Genomic DNA, 13658 nt, shown 5'->3' with positions numbered 1-13658 from the left:
CAAGGAGGTCCTCAAGTTCTGGGCACACATCCAAAGGGCTTCATTTTTTTAATCTTGATAGAGATCCACAGCCACAGCTATTTATCCTCAAATGTAACTATCAACACTTTGCATTTCCTGGCAGTCTGTGACTAAAACTGTCCTGGAGGTTACAGTAGCCTGGGTAACATCAGACAGATCAGCTACCAGGGTCTGCAAATCGTTTTCCTTCAAGTCAACATCTAATTTTGGAGATAGACGCAGCTGTTTTTTCCTCTCTCACCAATTCTCTATACAATGACAAAAATTTTTTTTAAGAGGAAGGCACTACATCCCTTGCTCAGAAGAAGGTAGAGGAAGCAGGATGACAGAAGCCCTACTTTTTCCCTCCTGCTCTCCTCAAAATCTCTCACAATCTCTTCAGAGTGCTTGCTATATTTTTAAGAACCTCTCAAATATTCCACTTCACTTCTTTTTCGCCAGAGAATTAAATGCCAGAGGGTTCACAGTAGATCCTAATCCAGTGATCATGGAAGCAATGGAGTAATGATTTTCACTGACTTCAAAAAGCATCAGAACAAACCAGAAGGTGCCAAATACTGGCATTGTCATCTGAATTAAAATAAAAAAGAACAGCATGAGCAGGAGAGAGATGACACATAGAAAAGTGACTCATGACAGCCAGAGAACAGATCCACTTGAGATACTGGAGAGAAGACACCTTCTTCACATCCAGAAAGAGCATGGGAAAAGAGACTAGGCATTCTCCTCCTTCTGTTAAGGTAAGTCAGGTTTAATTATCAGGTCATTTTTCTTTCTAAATTATTTTCTGTATTCATTATATTTATGCTGGACAATCACACAACAGATCCACAGCAAATGGAAAGATACAGCGTAAGAAGGTTTCAAGGGAAGAATTAGGAACCGTTCAAAAATCCACAGAAGGGAAACCAAAAGAAATACACAAATATCACAGTTTACAGAAATTCTGCTATTCTTCCTTTTTTTGTGTGTGTGTGTTGAATACCAGATTCAGATAATAGCTATTGTCTCTGAGAACTCATGAAGAAAAGGTAAGGTTCTACAGGACTAAAGAAAAGTAAATGTACATCAAACCTAAATTTGATAGTCAGATAAAGACAAGAGAAGAAGAAAAATATTTAACAACCAAAGCTGTAAGCACCTATCACATCACAAACATAGTAGGAAACAGCAGACATGAGTATTTAAATGGGGATTTTTGTCCAATTCATCTGAACTCTCTTTTGTACTGAATAGACTCTTATCAGTATGCAGAAACAAGGGACATCCTGTATCTTTATTTTCCAATGCTCCTATCACATATTCCATTAACCAAACTTGGAAGAAATTACTGCAAGTATATGCACAGGTAGTTGATAAAACTATTCTCAGGCATCACCAACTGTTGGCTATGAACAGGAAATGCTATAAAGGAAAGGCCCACAAGGATCTGAAAAACCATTGGATATTTTCAATTATATATATATTTTATGTATTACATAAAAAGTAGTCTTCAAACTGGTGGAAAAACACACATGTGAAAATACAACTATATTCAGACGCTGTTTTCATAAGCACTTGTCCCCTGCAACTTGGTCATAGCTACACATGCAATGAGCATACCATTGTATCATAACAAGAGGTCTTGAAGTCACAATCTATGAAGAAAAAGGATGGAAGAATTTGGTTTGTTTAGCTGGGAGAATGGTCAGGGCTAGGGGGAAGGGAAGAGCTGAATAAAGAGAAACATGGTAACAGGCTTTGAACATGCAAAAGGGAGTTCCATAGTTCACTGAGGGCACAAGTAGTAGAAGCAAACAGCAAAATTTGCCATAAAGTTAGAAGTACCATAAATAAATAGCACTAGAATTAAATGCCTACAAAAATAAAAGAAATAAGTAACACTGGTATAAAGGGCCTACAAAGGCTTATGGCATCCTTCAGGAAACTTGTGACAACAGCATAGGCACACACCTAGCAGAGTTCCACAAAATCTGCACTTTATGAGTTTCAGACCTACTTCAAATGATGCCAAGATTGTCAGTTTCCATATGACTGCATTAACTCTGCAGCATGAAAGCTGAATGTATGTCATGAGCAAAAAATAATTTCAATTTTTGTCAGGGCATGCTATGAAAAGAGTTACAGCACAAAGGACTGTGTCTTGCCTCCTCCTCTATGCTGCCTCGTTCGGCTCTCCTTTCCTCTCTTTCTTTTTCCATATAGGGAATAAGGTGGCCAACTGCCTTCTTCATAACTCGAGCAGACTTTATCACCTGCACAGATAAACAGAGTGGGGGGAAAATAAACAGTAAACATCAGGTGTAGGAACAGCCTCAGATTTCTCATAGCTTTCTTTTACACCCGTTCAAACAATACATAAAACTTCATTTGCAGACCCAGATTCCAGCTTTGCAGAGTATTCTGTGGTAGCAGACTGCTGGCCCTACTGGACTAAGGGTCTACACATGACACTTACTTTCACAGTGCAACCTCTTGGACCGCTTACAATAGAACTGGAAGCTACAAACAGGCCCAGACTTGGAAGGAGCTAAACAGCAATTTTTATTTGGATCTTTTTTATCTCTTGCTCTTTTTCACAGGCCCAGACTTAACACTGCACTTCAAATAAAGCAAGAACACTCAGGAAGAAAGGAAACAAACATGTAAAAATACAGTCAAGTTCCAAAGTAAAGGAAAAATAGGGCTGCTTCTTAGCAGCACCTGAATTTTCACAATTCATGTGCTAGGTTCTGAAAAAACAGCCAGCATAGAATGTTTTGGTTACAGTTTACAACAGTAGCTTTTGCAAAATAGGAAAATATATGAAATAATTTTCTCATTACCTGAGGTAGAAACATTTTTCCAGCACCAAAAAGATCACCAACGATTTTCATGCCATTCATCAAAGGCCCTTCAATTACATTTAGAGGTCTAGGATATTTTTGCTGATTTAATCTTGCTTCTTCTGTATCTGCAGTGACATACTTCTCAATGCCCTGGGAAAAACATTGAGAGGCTTTTATCTTGCTAGAAATACAGCTTTTATTTAGTTGCTTTCTCCCCTCCCAAAAATCACAATGAAAGTACAGATACTTCAGATACTGCTAGTCTTTAAGAATACCTCAAATGTGTATTTAAAATAGGTTTTCTTGGGAAACAAAACACTGTAGTTCTTAGGCATATAAAGTTATTCAAATCGAGTCCCCAGTATTAACAGGTTGGTCTGTTTTTCTTAACCACATTATTAAGAAAAAACAAACATTCAAAGATTGCTTCCTCAGCACAGCAGCGCAGTAGTTAAAGGACCAAAAAAAACCCCTGGAAACTAAAAGCAGTATGTTACTACCAATCCTAGCAGAATAAAATATTAAAGGTCAAAGACTTCAACTTGTGAAGTTTAAAGACAAATCACAATTTTCTCTGTTATTAAAGTTAATGAAATATATTAATTAAATATATTCTTTATTATTCATTAAGAGCTTTTACAAGAATGGCAGTTGAAGAATTTTTAATGCCAAAGGTGTCCCTTAAAGTCTGAGCTGTGATCATGTCTCTGAGCCCTGATGGGTAGGACAATTTTCTGCACAGGTTTACCTTTATGAGAGCATACTCCAGCCTTTCCTCCACAGAGCCTTTCCGCCACTCATCGGTCTGTACAACTTTTTTTCCTCCTTGGGCATGATTCTAAAGAGGAAAGACATCCACAGGAGCTTGCAAGTATAAAAAGTACAACTACAGACTTTACTTTTAGAAAAGTGAGGATAATTTCAAGCACCAACCCATAAAATAATTTTAGATTATTCAGAAGTTTTTTTATATACATGCAAATCATATTGCAAACACCTGTGATGTATTACAGACACTTAGGGGGGGGTCTATGTCCCGAAGAGTATATACCTCAATGAAGATGTAAACAAGACAAACAAACAAACAAAAATTTAAAAAAAAAAAAAGAAAAAAGAAAAAAGAGGAAGCAGTTTAATATTTTCACACTCTTAACAATGATGAAATCACTAATACTAAGGGTTTTACTTCTGGGAACTTAATTTAAATTGATTCCTGGCCCACACACTACACTTCATTTTCACATTCTAATTAATTTGGCACTAATGCAGTTTCTGCTGGAATAGGTTATGTTATTCCATATCACAGATGTGTTTTCAATCAGGTGGCCTACAGAACTACTGTTTCTCATGCACATAGACCGTCCCAAACCCTCGCATACTCTCTTTGCCTCACACTCACACTCCCCTTTGCTATGAATCCATAGGCCAAAAGGGCTTCACAATGCAAGAGAACTCATAAGCACCCACCCCAGGAAGGCTTGTGGAAGAGCATGCTATCCATTACTTCAGCCACCACACTTCAGGCAAGTCATTTCTTTTCCTCCGTCAGTTATTCCACATAATCTGACATCCTTCAGTCCTTACGAACCTCTGATACTTTTGAGTGCTCATCAGCAAATTTTTAAAGATAGAGCCATGGGAAAAGTCATGGAAGCAAGATCTCACTTGTGGGACAAATCATAGAAACCAGATCTCACTCATGAGAACAGAAACCAGAACAAGTTTTCATTCATGTTTATACGAATATTAGCTAACTTCACAGTTTCTTGTTGTCACACCTTATTCCACTCATAGGTCTAGTTTGTAAAAAGGGAATGGAAGAAGGAAGAAAATGTTGCCCAGAGAGGTTGTAGAGTCTCCATCTTTAGTTATATTAAAATCCCAAGTGGACACGGCCCTGAGCAACCTGCTCCTGCTGACCCTGCTCTGAGCAGGGGGGTTGTACTAGATGATTTCCAGAGGTCCCCTCCCACCTCAGCCCTTCTGTGATTCAATGAAAAGGTATGAAGTGCTCCTCAACCTCTGGCCAGACATTTCAGCAAGGGAACCATTCCAACCTAAAAATAACCCAAGAAGCTGTAGGGTGGGCACACAGGGACTACAGTGGCAAGCACTACATGCAGATCTTTAAAAACAGGATGATCGTACTGCGTGCTGAGGATGAAAAAACATGCCTTTGGAAGCATTGCCATAAATGGGACAAAGTTTCAGTTTGAGAATGTCAGCAGCTATACACTTCATGGAAAATAGTTTTTTAATCTCAAACTTCAAATGAAGACTGATGTCCTAAATCTGCAAGGATTAAGTTCCTCTTTTTTCCCCACAGGTAATTCAAACAACTGTCAAGGTACATTACTATTACCTGAAGGAACTAGGAGGAAACCTCACTGGCACTCTATCAGAGGTGCAATACTTGAAATGGGACTGCACATTCTATGTTCTTCATGCAGAATAAACTGCAGTAATTGGAAATAAAAAGAACATCTGCACTTACTGACTAATGAAGACACTTTCGTGTTAAAACCTTTAAACAAAAGAACTTAGAGCCATTCAATTCCATGGTATCAGAAGAAGGTCTGAATAAATATTTTGAAATATGCCTCAAACTCCAAAGCCTCCAAAGTATTATTATTCCAAAGTAATAATCCTTCTCATTGGCTGTAAGTGACTATCTATTTGGACTGTCACATCTGTCCAGAGCCAAGATGAAACCCAAATCAAGATAACTCCAGTGAAAACCTGAAAGTTGTACTATTTTACCTTAAATTTTATTAGATCTTTTAAAGATGTTTTGAATCAAGAGTGTGTCTCATTTTTGCAACCGGGGGCTGTTTTACTACCACCATGAATAAAAGCAGAGATTCCAACCACAGCTTCCCAAATTTCTAGACCTAGAAGGAGTCACCATCCACTTCCATTTCTACTTTTCATGCTCCATTTAAATTCACATTTTGCCTTCTGCAGAAACACTGCTTAAGCAATCCCTTTCTAATTCCCCTTCTTTTTTTTTTCTTCCTCTTTATACAACCCTGAGTACCCTAAAGGTGAAACTCTGCTTATACAGACAAGATGACTCCCAGGTGAATTGCTTAGACGCTAAGAGCACCATCTAAAAGAGCCTAAGCACAAGGGATACGGAGAGACTTCCTGTACTGGTTTTCAACATGTTGCCATTGTTCCTAATAAGCACGCACCACCACAGGGCAAACTACAAACCAAATGAAGCTGTGCACAGAAATAATACCTCCAGGAGCTACAAAACACGTATACAAACATACTTGTGTGCTTAAATCTAAAAGCCACCTAACCCACAGAGATTTTTGCTGTATGTTCTGTTCAGACCAGGATTTCACCAGTCGCCTTTATGGCTGATCATCTGGAAACCTTCGGGTATGTAATCTTTGTCTTTCATCACCACTGTCATTACAGCATCTCAAAAACACTAAATAGCTGATCCTCACTCTTGACATGAGTTACATGAACTGGAAGTCTGTGGCACAGCCAGAAACCGCAAGCAACTACTTCACCTTTTACATATACTCCAAGCAAGCTATTACCACCAGAGAGACAGGCTTACTCTTTGTCTCCCACACTGCACTTATCAATTAAGCTCCAGCACCAAGGTTTGCTTTGGTTGTGGGTTGGCCTTTTCCGGGTTTTATTTGGTTTTTGTTTGCTTGTGAGGGTTTTTTGTTTGTGGGGGAGTTTGGTTGGGCTTTTTTGCTTCTTATTTGTTTTGGGTTTGTTTTCTTTTTAAAAAGAACACCTATGCAGCTTGGCCTCATGAAGCATATGAAGAACTCTGGTGCAGGATCTTTCAAGGCACCTATGAAATTGGAGAGGCTCAATCTATTACAGAGTTCGCATTTTAGTCTATATTAATAACTGAACCACTTCATAGAATCATTAGTAACTTCTAATAGCCACTGTTAGATTGACATGTGCAGTTTATAGGCTGTTCTACCTATTACCAGCAGGGAGGTGTTAAAGCCCAGGTGCTAAGATAACTACTATTCGAAGCTTAAAATTGGAAGTTACCTGAGCATAATGTAAAAGTTTCTCTGTCGCATCAGGATCTTTGTTCCAGATTAGATTCTCACACAGCTGTAGCAATTCCTTGTGGATATCATCATACACTGGCAGATTCCCAGCATTCACAATTCCCATGTCCATGCCATACTGAAAAAAACCCATACAGAATCCCCAACCAGGGCTGTCAGACATAACACTGCACATGTGCCAAGTGCAAATACATGGAAGCCAAAAGCACATCATACCTTAATTGCATGGTAAAGGAACACCCCATGCATTGCTTCTCGAATGGCATCCATTCCTCGAAAGGAGAAAGACAGGTTGGAAAGACCTCCACTTATCCTGGCTCCTGGCAGTGTTTCCTATAGGAATTGCACATAAATTTTTAGAAAAGTGCCTTCCAAAAAGGAAACCTAAGCAAAGCATTCAGTCCACAAAACAGTTGGCCCCTGAGCTGCGGTGCATTGGCTATGCACCCTTTCTCTCTTCCCTGTTCCAGTTCCTTCTAGTTACTCAAATTCATAAAAGCAATTCAAATCCCTGTAGAAAAAGATACAAGTAAAAGGAAAGATCCAGCCTAGTTATGTGTAAGTAACTACCACGGTTTCCATAGTCATAGGTGCTATTCTAAACGTATCAGCCCTCCCACAGCAGCATTCCAGATTTTCCCCACGCAGACCTACTTACGGCTCTCCCATCCTGCCCTCCTCTGGAAACAGCAGCAGCCAGCCTGCTAGCTTGCACATCTCAGGAGGAGGCTGTAGCTGAGCAGCTAACCTCAAGGGTGCACCCTCCCTTCCAGAAGCCCTGTGGTGACAAAATAGCCTGTGGGGTGTTCCAAGCCCCAGACTGCTACTGACAGAGCATCTCGAGACCAATCAAGTTGCCTTGTGAAACATGAGAGTACAGCTGCCTTGGCTGTATTCAGGTGATGCTCTTCACTGCTGTACCTCCTTACACACATTTTGGCTAAATAAAAATTCAGCTTACTGCACAAATCCCTTCCACAGTAACGGAAATTTTTAAAAAAAGCAGCTTTCACGTACCTGCAAAGAGGTCCTTTTAGCTAGAACTGAGTGTGACTGTTACCTCATTTAATTAATATAGTGTATTTACAGTAGAGATAATGGATTGAAATATATTTATGGAACTATGTGAAGTTCTTCTACTGGAAATACAGCAATATTGGGGAATGGCTGCACTTCAGAAGAATAGTCACCCTTGCTAATTTAAAATGCATATCATTTTGCAGCAGTGTTTTGTTGTTGTGGTTTGGGGGCGGGGGGTGTTTTTCTGTTTGGTGGTGGTTTGGGTTTTTAATAATCTCAGCAAAATACTGCAAGTTAAAATAAGCTTACAACTCACTTTTATGGTTTTAGTAGCATTGATAAAATTCATGGCATACAGGTTATGTTCTTCCATTCCAGTTCCTATGGTCAAAATATTAGGGTCGAATATTATATCATTTGGATTGAAGTGCACTTTTTCCACAAGGAGGTGATAAGCTCTGGAACAGATTGCAATCTTGGTTTCTGTTTCTGTTGCCTAGTGGAGAAAAAGAATTCTGACGTGAAACTCACAGACAACACAGAAAACAAGCCCCCCCAGAAATCATTTACAGTTCGAGTGACTCAAGACTGAGAATCTGAGCATCACGAATATTAGAAAAGGATTATATATAAGAATTTTGTATTAAAAATATTATCACACCTGTACCTGGAGTTTTGACTCAACTCATTAAAAACAATTTTGTTCCCCAACATTTCATCATCCTATTCAAAGTTTAGTATGTGTTTTTTGACATAACCAAATTAATTCACAAAGATTCCACTCTCATGCAAAACTCAGTTTCTGAATTAAAAACAACCTCTGAAGGAAGGTGTATTGGGTTTGCATAGCAAGGTTTTGGTAGTGGGGGGCTACAGGGGTGGCTTCTGTGAGAAGCTGCTAGAAGCTTCCCCTATGTTCGACAGAGCCAACGCCAGGCGGCTCCAAGACGGACCCGCCGCTGGCCAAGGCCAAGCCAATCAGCAACAGCAGTAGCACCTCTGTGATAACATATTTAAGAAGTGGGGGCGGGGGGGAGGAGACAAACCATAAACACCAGGACACAAACTGCAGCTGGAGTGAGGAGTGAGAGTATGTGAGAGGAATGACTCTGCAGACACCAAGGTCAGTGAAGAAGGAGGGGGAGGAGGCGTTCCAGGCACTGGAGCAGAGATTCCCCTGCAACCCATGGTGAAGACCATGGTGAGGCAGGTTGTCCCCATGCAGCCCATGGAGGTCCGTGATGGAGCCGATATCCACCTGCAGCCTGTGGAGGAGCCCACGCCGGAGCAGGTGGATGTGCCCGAAGGAGGCTGTGACCCTGTGGGAAGCCCATGCTGGAGCAGGCTCCTGGCAGGACCTGTGGACCCATGGAGAGAGAGGAGCCCACACTGGAGCAGGTTTGCTGTCAGGACTTGTGACCCCGTGGGGACCCACGCTGGAGCAGCCTGCTTCTGAAGGACTGCACCCTGTGGAAGGGACCCACGCTGGAGCAGGGGAAGAGTGTGAGGAGTCCTCTCTTGAGGAGGAAGGAGTGGCAGAGACAACATGTGATGAACTGACTGCAACCCCCATTCCCCGACCCCCTGCACCACTCGGGGGGAGGAGCTAGAGAAAAGCTGGGAGTGAAGTTGAGCCCGGGAAGAAGGGAGGGGTTGTGGGAAAGTGTTTTAAGATTTGCTTATATTTCTCATTACCCTACTTGGTTTTGACTGGCAATAAATTAAACTGATTTTCCCCAAGTCAAGTCTGTTTTGCCCATGACGGTAATTGCTGAGTGATCTCCCTGTCCTTATTTCGACCCACAAGCTTTTTTGTAACATTTTCTCTCCCCTGTCCAGTTGAGAAGGGGAGTGATAGAGCAGCTTTGGTGGGCACTTGGCATTCAGCCAGGGTCAAACCACCACAGAAGGAAGAGTTCAGCATGGCTGAATAGCAAGAGACACACTCTTGTGCTATCAGAGGTACTCTAAGAGCAGTACTTGGATTCCTCAAACGTGAGCACCGTAAGAAACGCTTACATATCAGGGTCAAAACTATTGCTAAGACTACACAGACCTCACCTGTGTCAATGAAACAAAACAAGTTTGTCTTGCACAAGAGTAAGAAAGCTTTGCACTCCAGAAGAAAAATACCTCTCCTTTAAAGTGACACTCACCTGCCCCATTTCATCAAAAGCCATGACAACCACAGCTGCTCCATACAACTTAATTTTCCTTGCTTTCTCCAAAAAGTCTTCCTCACCCTCCTTCAGACTAATGCTGTTTACAATGCATTTCCCTTGGCAACATTTCAAACCTGCTTCAATCACTGAAAAATTTGAGGAGTCAATGCATAAAGGCACCTGTAAATAACAGAGAAGTAAGCCAGGGTAATACATACAAGTTATAAATTAGACTTCCACACGCTGTTTGCCCATTTGAACATAAAAATGCACACAACATTAATTAGCATTTATGAATAACAAGTTTCCAGATAGTATTTGTAGATTCACTTTGCTTTAAATGCAAAACTCAGAGCAAATTTAACTCAAGAGCTTCTATGGCAACTCTATCATATATCATATAAAGACCTCTACTTCTCCCTGTATTGTGTTTCTGAATTAGATACTCATTTTTAGAGAATGCACTTTGCAGAAGTATCTTTTAAAACCATCCTATAACCATAGCAATTTTAAGTTTTGTGGAAAGCATTACCGTTATGCACTGACAATATACAGATTATGTCTCATAACCGCTGCAAACGGAACCTGCATTCAGCTTTTCTAACCAAGGAAAAGGACTGGCATATATTTAGCTGAAATCAGATAGATAATGCTAAAACCTCTGTTTCCCCCAAAGGCCTTCCCTATTACAGTACCTCTTCCTCTTGGGGGACACCTACCTCTGCTTATTAAGCACCTAAACTGGTTACTAAATAAATCAATATCAAAATTTTCTGAAAGGCAATTTCCAGCTCAATTAAACGTTCTTTATTGTGCTTTGGAGTGACTCAATTACAACCTTTGCAATATCAGGTTCTGAAGAAATCAAGTTACAAAATCTGGTCATTGCAGCAGGGCCATTCAGCATCCCATCATCCATATTGATGTCAAGAACCTGGGCTCCCATCTCAACTTGCAATTTGGCTACACTCAGGGCTTCCTAAAGAAGAAAGTCAAAAACCAAAACAACAGTCAGTAGACAAAAAGCCTAGTCATTCTCAGGATAACATTTCGCCTCTCCAAAATAAGCATGCAGCCAAAAATTTAAAAATTTGTAAGACATTCCATAAGAGAATAAGGAAATGGTCCGTGATGTACAACAACACACAACAGTTGTTAGCATGGTACAACTGATAACTAACTTGTTCACAAAAACATGGCACCAGAGACCTAATGTGCTGGTAGTGCCATTGATTTTAGAATGTTGGTCATACACTTAATTGAATGATTTAAGATTTGCATGGCAATAAGGACTTCTGACTGCACAAGATTACAGGAAAACAGTCTCTGTGATGGTATGAAATAAAGGTCCTGCATCACAAGCTCTGCTGTTTTGTAACACACAAAGTCAGATGTACCACACATGTTGGAAGGATCGATTACACCCCCATTCCTTCCTCCCTCCTCTGTAAATCCACCCCTAGATACAGCACAGACCAGGCCATTTTCTAAACCATCATCAGCTGTGTAACTTAATTAAAAATGGAAAGTCATGTTTCCTGTAACACTTGTCAAAAAAAAAACAAACAAAAAAAGCCCTTGTAAAACCCTTCCCACAAATTTATTAGGAGCTGGTAAGCACAGAAACAAAAGGACAGTGAGAAAGTAAATTCTCCTTGTTTTCTTAGTCTTGTAACTGGTGTAGAATAGTGCTCTGTGCCAGCAAAACAAACAACTAATAACACAGTGCAATGGAACAATGAAAAATCAGAGCATTAGCTGTAAGATTATTGTTAAAATGTATACTTCATAGTTGCCTGCCATGATGAGTTTAGCAAACTTCCGTGATCCTGCAACATTGCAGCGTTCGCCAATATTAACAAAGTTGGTGTGTGGCCCAATCTTGAATGGTTCCAGACCTTAAAAAGATATTTTTGAACATATTTGTAAAAACAGAAAAGAAAAAACTGTGTAAGAAACACAAAGGCCCTTTTCTAAACTGTGAAATAGAGGTGTCTCTCTCTTTAAGAATAGTGATTTCTCAGCACATCAGGATGTGCACAAATCTAATGAGTAACTAGCAAAGAAATGCAATGAAACAACTTCCAACACATATGCCAAAGGTTTCTATCCTTCCTCAATGACAGTCAATAATTTACCCGACCCACAAAAAATAACAGCCAATTTGTTCAATATAAAATGACGTGAAGCTACGATTCTTTGGGCATCTATGTGTATGCACATACCCACCTTCTCTCAACTTCCAACTATGTTATCTCATGACTCTACCACCACCAGAGAAGGAGCCTGTTGAACTGCCTGACAAAAAAGGTCAGCTCTTAACCATGTACCCAAGCTCAGAGGAGCGAGCCAAGTGGGACTCTTGGGTAGCAGGCAACTCAGAGGTAAACTAACCTTACAGCAGAACAGAATAAGCTACTGCCTGAAACCACAGGCCAGCCATGATTCACTTAATTTATGCCAAACTGATTTGACTGTGAGACTAAAATACCAGCCCAAAAAGAAGGTACTGTTTCACTGTTTCACTTAGATACATGTCCCAAAGAGGGGACATGTATAAAAGGCGGCCTGGCTGAGGAACATACAGATCTAGACTTTGCTAAAACAAAAGACATTCTAGGCCTGGATGCGTTGCTGGAACACTGTCCCAGTATGACTGGATCGACACCTGAGGCAACATAGGACAGCTGTCTCACAGCAGGTGAACAAGGATTTCATCCCAGCTCTGATAATCAACTGCAGTCAAGTTACCTGATCTCTCTGTGCTTAATCCTCTCCTGTTGCAAAGTGAGGATAAAAATACTCACACACCATTACAAAGTGTCTGAGACTTGCAGAGTAAAATACGCTGGCTTGCTTACATTACACGATTGTAATAAAATGTTCCATTAAACCTTAAGATTTAGATCTGGTTACACATCCATAAGCTTGCTAGATTCACGTAGAACCAGAAACTCATAGCACCGTTCTGATCAGCAGAAAACATCAAATAAATTTATAAAGGAACATTACATGAGTTATAAAGCTGAAACTTTTACACTCCATTTTACCTGATAGCAGCATGTATCCTTGAGAGAGAGAAGGTGGAACACGAGGCTTACAGAATATCACAGCTTCGGCAATTTTCCTGAGTCACAGAAAGAGGAAAGTAAAGAGTGAAGTTTTCAGTTAAAATTAAACGACTCCAGACAAGACTCAAACAGAACATACTAGACATATACCTTCCTCTCCAATTTAGCCCTGTAGCAGACAAGACTAATTAGCTTATTTCACTTTGTGTGGCCAAAGGCAAAAACAGAAGATCCTATAGTAGCTATTTGCAGGGAAAGTACAAAGCTGAAGACATATGAAATAGAGCATGTGAGATACTATGCCAATGGGATACTTGATGGATACCAAAACCAGTCCTCAACCACACTGACTCTTAACCATATTCACAATTTGCTGAGCCGAGCAATTGCTGATTCCAGCAAAACCAACAAGGGACAAACATTGTTCTGTGCTGAGACGCATTTCTCATGCCGGAATGACTCATGGTGTTCATGTTCACTTTCCCCTTGCTCCAG

At 40.4% G+C, this 13658-nt stretch overlaps 1 protein-coding gene across 1 annotated transcript in view; it reads right to left on the bottom strand.

The window, feature by feature from the left end:
* MTR (5-methyltetrahydrofolate-homocysteine methyltransferase) overlaps positions 1-13658 on the bottom strand; it is a 49326-nt gene that overhangs the window by 16897 nt on the left and 18771 nt on the right. Inside the window, exons 12-21 of the mRNA XM_075707785.1 lie at positions 13143-13219; positions 11878-11990; positions 10931-11071; positions 10087-10272; positions 8247-8426; positions 7127-7243; positions 6888-7028; positions 3598-3687; positions 2847-2999; positions 2169-2276 (exon numbers count right to left, since the gene is read on the bottom strand). Coding sequence (XP_075563900.1) covers positions 2169-2276; positions 2847-2999; positions 3598-3687; positions 6888-7028; positions 7127-7243; positions 8247-8426; positions 10087-10272; positions 10931-11071; positions 11878-11990; positions 13143-13219 — 1306 coding nt within the window. The remainder of the gene's footprint in view (positions 1-2168; positions 2277-2846; positions 3000-3597; positions 3688-6887; positions 7029-7126; positions 7244-8246; positions 8427-10086; positions 10273-10930; positions 11072-11877; positions 11991-13142; positions 13220-13658) is intronic.

The sequence above is a fragment of the Pelecanus crispus genome, chromosome 3 (genome assembly GCF_030463565.1).
Source record: "Pelecanus crispus isolate bPelCri1 chromosome 3, bPelCri1.pri, whole genome shotgun sequence".
Classification (NCBI taxonomy): Eukaryota; Metazoa; Chordata; class Aves; order Pelecaniformes; family Pelecanidae; genus Pelecanus; species Pelecanus crispus.
The sequence above is the reverse complement of the archived record's forward strand: the minus strand, read 5'-3'. Positions and strand labels throughout refer to the sequence as shown.